Source organism: Plodia interpunctella, chromosome 7, assembly GCF_027563975.2.
Source record: "Plodia interpunctella isolate USDA-ARS_2022_Savannah chromosome 7, ilPloInte3.2, whole genome shotgun sequence".
Classification (NCBI taxonomy): domain Eukaryota; kingdom Metazoa; phylum Arthropoda; class Insecta; order Lepidoptera; family Pyralidae; genus Plodia; species Plodia interpunctella.
This window is the reverse complement of record NC_071300.1, coordinates 930,405-939,824: the sequence shown is the minus strand read 5'-3', so window position 1 is coordinate 939,824 and position 9,420 is coordinate 930,405. Positions and strand designations below refer to the sequence as shown.

Here is a 9,420-nt window from a genome sequence, read left to right as displayed (position 1 = left end):
ATCCTTCCTTTGACTCATTACAACATTAGTTTCATATAGCATAATTACTCACCCGGTTTACCAGTCAATTTATTTTTTAAACCGCGTCGATATTTCCTGCAGTCGACATCAAGAGGACCGCCATCTTTATCGATAAACTGACAACTGCATTTAACAAAAGATTAAAGGAATGATAAGATTTATGGCAGCGTTTTATGACAAGTTTCCAGTAGAAACATTGTTGCGAAAGGTATAATGAAAGATGATTCATTGCATTCATTATTCATGAGCTTAGCGAAACAAAACAGAACGTGAGTGACCTATAAACCTTTAGGTAATATTACCATTACATATTACGCGAGTATCAACATAAATTTATACTACTAAGCATAAAGAGAAACGAATTGTCTTTTTATTCTATACCAACAAACACAAAAACTTGGAATTTTGACGAAATTTGGCAAAGAGATTAAGAAGTAACATACGCCTTGCGAGAAAACTTCTACCTTAATTTTGTATTGAATTGTTTTTTTTTTTGTATGTGATTTGATATTAGGTACTATTAACTGAGATGCCCTTAGGAACAGTAAAAAAAAATATTACTTTCATTTTAAAGTTTGTAATTTTATAATTGACTCGAAATTAAAAAAAAAAAACCTTCTTCAGATATTCAGTAATCGAAGTAAGCTAACTTTGGCATGCAAGAATCGATTTATCTATTAGTTATCGATTAGAACTGGCTTTGCAGCTTATCATTATGTAAATAACTTCAGGTAATAACAATAAAACGAGGAAGCTTTTATTCATAGTTTCCAAGTCACCATAAAAACAAACGAAGATGGAAATGATGACAAGAATTCTTGATTATCTAATTACATACCAATTAAATTTTGTATTGACACAGTTCCACGTTTTCAGTTAAATATACAAAATAATAACTTGGTCGACCTCGTGAAAGACTAAACGTATATAAAAAAAAATGAAGTAACAATTTCAATTTTAATATAATTTTTCTTATCATTTTAACAATATTTGCCCGTTAATACCTTTATAAAGTTCTTATCTTTCTGCACAGTGGGGCAATAAATGCATTGCCTAGGCTGTCAGTTAAACTGACAGTTCAAAGGTGCCGCCCACACTCCTGCGCAAGACAAATATGGCGGTTTGACATTTCAATTGATCAAGTCTCCTTTATTAATATCCAGACAAAACTCCATAAAATTAACTCCTTTGATATTCTTTCAAATATTAATTCGTTTTCAATTTTATCATGGACACAAGTTTTGCCGCTTTAAGTATTGCTTTTAGAGACACATAGCCTTGGCATATGATAGACAACAATAGCATTTCCAAGGAGGGTTGACGTCAGGCAAGCGGCCGGTTATAAAATTACAGCCGAATTTTCAAAAAACTTAAGTTTAGTTTTTACGATGACCTCGGGTTTCGTCCCAGTCCTGAATGCACTAGAAACACGCGTGATGAAAGAGAAAATATTTTTCCCGTGTAAAGCACTCTCCGAAATGATCAGTCTACTTTCTGATTTGGTCTATTTTAAGTATTTTGTCTGTTTTCTCAAACTGTAACAAATGTAGTATAATGGAAAAAAATGTACAGACATTTTTTCCCAAATCCGTCTACCGGATGAGTTAGGTATTATCTGGTCCATAGATATTAGAATATTGGTCCGTCTTAAATCTCGATCGCCACGGGCCAATTAATAATTTTTAATTTTTTATCAGGTATTATCTGGTCTGAGTCCAAATTATATTGTGGATCAGTTAAAGATTGTTAATATTTCTAGGAACCAATTGGATTTGCCGTAACGATCGGTCTACTTGTCTCAATGCCCTGCTTACCTATTCAGTCCACTTCACATCAGTCATAATGGGGGTTTTTCCTTTCTCCTTTCTTCACCATATCAGCTTATTTCTTCCTCAGCGTATCTCAACTAGCATCTTAAAACTGCACGTTAAAAGGCCAAATCACCTTTCGAATTCCAGTAGCGTTGTAAATAACGAATATAACTGCTTTACGAAACTTGTGAGTTAATTCAACGATGGACAGAAAATAATAAATTGACGTTACTTTGTTGCTGAAATTACCAGCGACCTACTGCCTACTAGTTGTGGCTTTAAAATTTATGTAATTAAATATCATTTCAAATATTAGTTACGTATATTCGCTTGGAGTTGGTTTCACTAGTGAACTTTGGCGTCAGTTTTCTTGGCGGGCTTCGATGCTCGACCAGCAAACCTGACCTGAAATATGTTCAGATGAAAGAGAGAGAAGCTGAAACTATTACATAGAAACGTAAGTCTCTAGTCATAAAATACATTAGAAATATAATAAAACTGTAAGGTTTACTAGTTGTTACTAAAAATCTCATTAGAGACAGTTTGATTGTAAACATTTTGGTGATTTAAAATGGAGTGTTCACGACGAAAGCTCAATGAGAAAGGTTAATATAGCAGAGCAATAAAAATCATGACAAATTAGTATTCTCGTGATGTACAACACTTGACTGCTTTATTGAGGTCGCCATTTAAATTACAAGATCTGGCCGAGAATTTATAGCGTCATAAATATCTCTCAACAGAGCTAACACCGAAAAATCATGATTCATGAGGCAAGACTCGTTGCCATTATTCTGCCAGTAAATACCGAAATTATGAATGGTTCCGATTGGGAGCATAAGGTCGAAAGCGCATAATGACTTACGCTCACAAAATTGACAAAATGCTTAAAGCAGCTGCTTCATTTTTATGGCTAGAAGTGGTCAGTGTAAACTCTTTTGAAGTTACTTAAAAATATTTGACCGCCATATAGTAATCTCTTTTTTTTGTTACAAATTGAGCTAGCCCCAAAGTAAATTCGAGACTTGTGTTACGGGATGCTAGCTCAACGATACTATATTTTATAACAAATACATATATAGATAAACATCCAAGACCCGGGCCAATCAGAAAAATATCATTTTCCATCATGACCCGACCGGGGATCGAACCCGGGACCTCTCGGTTCAGAGGCAAGCACTTTACCACTGCGCCACCGAAGTCATCACCGAATCTTATTACAAACTTGTGAAAATTCTGTTAGAGAGCCCTCCGCTTCAACTATTTTAATTCGAGTCAGAGACTTTAACGAAAATAAAACTTCTTTCATTAAATGCTTAGCTTAGGTTATCAATATTTGTTTACCGTTTTCGTGAATTTACATTTTGGTTGATCATCAAGTCTATGAGTATGTCTTCCAGATAGACATTATGCTCTGTATACATTCTGCAATTGTTTGTATTTTTGCGCTCTCGACCTCATCTCAACGGGTTGACTTTTCGTGTAGGTGTCAACAAATGAGCAGCTTACTCTAAGCATAACTCATAATGTTTCAGAACTAATAAACGCACTAGAGAGTGATGTATGGCGACAGACAGACATATAAATTGCTCATAATTTATTATAGTTGCGTTCTAACCTTAATTATGTATGACCATAATGAGAGGGGGAAGTAATTTGTTACCCCTTTAATATTTTCTTTTTACTGTTAATTATAAAGAATAATAAATTATATAGCATTAATTGAACAATTTGTCAACCACTTTAACTTTCTTTAATGGTGGGTTATTAACTAATTATACGGGTAGAAGGTTTAATAGTACTATTTCTTCAATTTTTCCTGTAGTTATATTAATTATACACTGATTATCGGACTAATTTAAAAATTAAATCGTTAATTAGTCATCCTTGTATATTATTAAGTTTATTTTAGCATGGTTTTAGTTTTTTATTTAAATTATATTAATCTTATGTGTCTTATTTAACATTTACAAGAAAATACATTGTACAGATACTGTTACTCAATTTAATTCTGAATTTTATAGTGAAATATTCGTTGGCTATTCCAAATAAATGGGTTGTAAATTAAAAACGTGAGGTCAAATTAAATATTTACGTATATTTTTTTTCATTTTATGTCCATTATAACAATAAATCTTTATTTCAACAGATACTTGTGGATATCCAGTATTTAATATAATCCATAACAGACAGTTAAGCTTGTTTAACACTTAATCATGTTATTTCATCAGAAATTTGATAGTTATTATAATTATACATCCGTTCACAAAAATAAATATTTTGCAAGCATTATGTAAATTTCAAAATGTGAGATTCATCTACGATCTTATCAGTTAAGTAATAGAACATTGCGATACGTATAACAGATAAACAACAAGTGATTATGTTGTGGAAAAACTCTTTGAAACATGGTGTCCATTGAAAGTTTCAGTCAATAATGCGAAGTTTTTACAAAGATATGCAATGGAGCAAGTTACCTCGTCATTTAAAAATACAAACACAATCAAAACAACAATCCTCTAATTGCAACAACTTAAATTACAAATTTAAATTACAATCTATAGATTTGGTACATAAAAATTTCGTTAGTCTAACTAGAAAATATGATCCACTCACGCCGAAAGCTACGAGTTTTCAGTGCACTAAACATTATTATGATTATTATAGAGATCACAGCTGTCGCGGCCACTACGGCACTTCGTCCATCGATGATATTGATATGAGCCGACTAGAAACGCGGGGTCACTAACCTATATGTATACACTCCGGTTCCGAATGTCCTTTTGGCATGGGCGTTAATGATCGGCGCCCCCCTTTTTGTTCGTGTGGAGCGCCGATGGTCCTCAAGGGTGGAGAGGACGAGGACCGAATAGAGGATACGAGGGGAAATACGCTGCTAGAGATGGATGAGGAGGCAACGGGAATGGCAGAGGAGGCGAAGATACTAGATGAGACGGCTTACTGTATGGATGAAAACGTGGGGTCAATGGAGACAGCGGTGGAGTGGGATAAGTCCTTTGTAGTAATGGGTGGGTTGCACTTAACATAGACAGGCTCGGACTAGACTCTCCACTGGCAGTGTGGGATCTCAGGTGCTGCAATAACTCTTCTGAGGTTCCAAATCGCTTGCCACAATAAGCAGACTCCCCTGCCATCCAACTACAGACGAAAGGCAACTGAGAAGCTGCAGCTAAAGCCGCTAACTGAGCATGGGCATACGCGGCAGCTGCAGGATGACCAGACGGTAATGGGAATGGTGTTTTAGCATGGTCACACTGAGTGCAACCTGCAGGACACACCGCAGATTTGAGCAAATGTGAACTTAGAGAACATCCTGTGCAGTAAGGGTCTCTGCAGATGGCCAGGTCACTTCCAGGTGCTTTCATTCTGGCGTATGCCAAGTATGGATTCAGTCCATTTTTTAAAGCGTGGTGTTGGGCTGCCATTAAACTACTTGTCATTAAATCCATTCCGAGTGGAAACCCGGTAGGCGGCAATCCACCAAGGAAAGCCGATGAAGTCACTGGTACACTTGGTTTAAAACTTGAAGGTTCTTTGGTGTCTGCACTTGATGATAAAGAGGTGGGTGTGAACGGTAACTTTGAAGCTGAAGAGCTACTAATAGAATCTGAATTAGATTTGGTCGGAACTGGAGAGCCGTGGAGAGGGCTTGATCTTTCTTCCGACTTTTCTGATGGAGTTTTTCTACTGTGCGCCGGAGGAGGTGTTCTTTGTGATGATGAGCTCTGATTACTACTGCATCGCGCTTGTACTGGGGTCGTCGATGCGCTTCCTTTCGAAGACAGAGGCGTTTTCGAGTGTGAATTTCCAACTGAAGCTCGATCTTCTGGCGTTCTAGTCTTTTCTCTCGCTGTTAGGCACGATTCATAAGGCTTGAAGCTGGGTTTGTTGTCATTGTGCACGGGTTTGTCATCGTACTTCTTGCTGGCCTTTTCCGCAGCGGATATGAGTTTCGGGTTGGGTGAATCCGCACCGATAGCGCTGCAGGTTTGCGCCAGAAGCGCCAACGGGCTCTTTTTCGCGTCGAGCTGCAACAAAGAGAAGCAGTTTATGAAATGAAACGTCGAGCGGAGGATGCAAGTGACGGGCGTACAAAGGAACCGCGGGGGTGAGGGGGAGGGGAAGTGGGAGGTCCAATCACGCGGCCGACGCGCCATTATCCGCGCGTCTGGCAGCCGTCGGGACCGCTTGACATTTCACTTCGCTCCCGCATGATGTAATCTCGCAGTGAAAAGGGCAATTTGTGCCGCCGCTGAATTTGCGGGTGGCGGGTGACTTGTGGCGTTGTCACGTTGCGTTTGTTACTGCGACTATCTAACAAGGTTTCGCGCTTTATTCGGTTATTTTGTTTTGAAACTTTGTTTTGTTAATCTTATTAGACTATTTATGATATATACTTCAGTGTTAATGAGTTTCGTTTCGGGCAATAAAGTATCTTAGATACGCTTACAGTTTTAGTAATTTATAACCTCTTATTAATTACCCTCATAACAGCAATAGGATATTGACCATGACGGTATTTTAATGACAACTCAAAGCTAATTTATCGTCTTCGAGTTAACATATAAATTTTAATGAGAAACTATAAAATTGTACATTATTCAAATGTGTTGAATGTTTATTGCTAAATTAACCAAAGCTAACATTAAAGTATTCACAAAATTGCTAAGTTGGTACAAAATTAACACATTCACGTGTTTCTTGAATACTTCTTCACTAAATATTGATTGGTTCGACCTTAGTTTCAGCATCTATAAGTTACTTTATGTACATATTTACCTTTTTGTATATGTATGTAATTAATATCTTAAATTTTAATTTGGACGCTTTATTAATTGTTGTCACTAATAATGAGTCATTAATGTAAATTTCCAATTTAGTAATGATTAATCGATCAGTTTGAAAATTTAATTTGATAAAAAATTAAATAGCGTCACAAAGGTCGCACGCACAAGCGACACCATCCATTAGATTAGTGTACACACACAAGTGAAAGTTCAAAGAGTCAATTCCATCTCGATTAAACTTATTTATGTTAATTTGTAAGTACATTGTGCTTTTAGTCATTATTAAAAATTCAATTTCATCATTATAATTATTTGTATATATAATATTTCATTGAACCGACGGCAATTACCTTTAATTTAGTTTTATAACTCCTGTCATTTGCAGAATAATATTTGTGCCGTTGCTAATAATTTTCCTCAAGTTTATGTAAAAATTTACCAAAACGTGTTGCAATTATTTTATTCGTAATAAAAGTTGATGTTCGTTGTTTTTGATTATTTTGACCGCAATTATGTCATAAAATAATAAATAAATAAATATATTAAGACAAATCACACAGATTGAGCTAGCCCCAAAGTAAGTTCGAGACTTGTGTTATGGGATATTAACTCAACGATAATATATTTTAATACAAAATACATATATAGATAAAAATCCAAGACCCAGGCCAATCGGAAAAAGATCATTTTCCATCATGACCCAACCGGGGATCGAACCCGGGATCTCTCGGTTCAGTGGCTAGAACTATACCACTGCGCCACCGAGGTCGTCAGAATAATTAAGATAAACCATTTGACTTCTGCATTAACCGTATTAATAGATTTGTCGGTGAGTTATATCATCAATCCTTGATCCTTTATCTCGTGTTGAAGTAATAAACAAATATTGTTTCTTGGAATATTACATATATTATGTAACCCACTTTGCTAATATTATTTGCACCTATAAATAATTACATTGCCGTTTTTATTTGTTAATTAATAGATTATTTTCGTTCGTGTTTCAATGAATTAGTTAGTTATTGCACGTTGTTTTTTGAAATTGTTTGCAATAAGAGTAAATAAGATAGGTATTTAAGTGACAAAAGAATATTATCAGAATTACTTTGCGATTATTTTTAAATGTTATTGGAATTGGAAGTATATCGGACTAATTAAGGCGATATGGATTTCAATAAATGCAGCAATGTCATAATATTGTTGTTTTTTTTGTTGAAACTGACCTACACAATAGAATTGATAGGTAAAGGTACCTTTTGCGCAATGTAGTTATTTTTTACTTATGTATAGTATGCAATGCTCATTTGTCTAGTAAAGTATTATTATATAGTATATTTTTATCATCATCGGCGATTTTGTGTTGCGTAAAATATTGCTCATTAATAGTAATAATATCTGAAAGGCTTAACAAATCGCTTTCAATGTTGTAGGTAGTCTTTGAAGTTTGTCTGAATAATTGCTTCTAAAGTTACTGTTCCATATATACCTATGATAAATAGAAAATTAATTGTATTTCATTTTGGATGATATACATCACTTATGGACGTCAAAAAGTCGACTCCCGACTTCCAAAGCACAGGTGAAGAAGAAGCGGCGGCGCAACAAACTTCACCGCAGCCTTGTCTCTGAAGACGTCAATGAACAAATGTATAGTATTTTTCAATTTCTATTATAATAATTTATAGTTTCAAATAAAGGTCCTATTTAGAAATTGAAAAAGAGATCAAACACATGAAATTATGAACAAATAATTGAAGTTCAATAAATATACTGTAAGTATTTAAAAAACAATCAAATACATTTAAAATTTAGCATTGAATTCAAGTTTCAACATTCAACAAATTAAAAGATAACCGAATTTTCCTATTTGAATTTCGCATCGCAGTTCAATGATTATACAAATTTAAATTGAAACTATACTAAAACTATTTAAATCACGTAAGTATAATATTAAGTCACGTCACCTTTGTATATCCAATATGTTTTAAGAAAAATAATTGAACTAACCGTGGTCGGGAGCGGCGACAGGTAGTCCGGCCGTAAATACTGATTGCTTGACGTGAGCATATTGCTCCACAATCCGTGATCCTTTTCCAGCTTAGAAATATTTATCCACACACTGAACTAATCACAACACAAAACCCAGCTGCTGTCAGCACGTCATCCATTCACAAGACACAATTACGAGCGCTCAGGAACACGAAATGCGTGCGTTCCGCTCGACGGACGGCGTAAGACTGACTGTGACGTGCCCCCCTCCCTGTCATCTTGTCACTCGTCGCCGCGCCATTTTTGCATTTTGTGTACTTTGCGGGAGCTTTGCCGTCTTATCCCCACCGCTGTTTGACACCCCGTTTGTCGGCGGCGCTCTCGCTCGCTCGCGCGAGAAATTACCGAGGCGCTTCCAGCGAACGCGTTTTGATGAAAGGATTATATAAAATATGCATCGCGCAGTCAAAGGAGCGCACGACAGAGATGCATAGGTTGGGAAATTGAATAGCTTGAAAACGGGTAAACGCGACCAGTAATAATTTAGTTTTAACGTCAACTTGCATCGTCGGCTCGACGGCCGGCGTTTAAACGATGTGGCTCATACACAATTTGTCGACGGTGATTTCTTTCGCTTCGACCATTTAATGAGTAACTTGCGAGTTGCGTAATTTCTTTATTAGTTGTATGGTCATTAAAGACCACCGACTAAGTTTATGATGGCAAAAAGCACTTTGGTTATTGACTGTGTAAAGTAAACAATTGTTAGTCATCGCTATTACCATAATACC

At 35.9% G+C, this 9,420-nt stretch overlaps 1 protein-coding gene across 1 annotated transcript; it reads right to left on the bottom strand.

Moving 5' to 3' along the window:
• Positions 1-3,910: 3,910 nt before the first annotated feature.
• Positions 3,911-8,985, bottom strand: elB (elbow B). Its single transcript, XM_053747783.2, has 2 exons — positions 8,648-8,985; positions 3,911-5,881 (listed from the first exon to the last, which is right to left on the bottom strand). Exons 1-2 carry the CDS (start codon positions 8,705-8,707, stop codon positions 4,676-4,678), a joined length of 1,266 nt encoding a protein of 421 aa, XP_053603758.1. The 5' UTR covers positions 8,708-8,985; the 3' UTR covers positions 3,911-4,675.
• Positions 8,986-9,420: the final 435 nt, after the last annotated feature.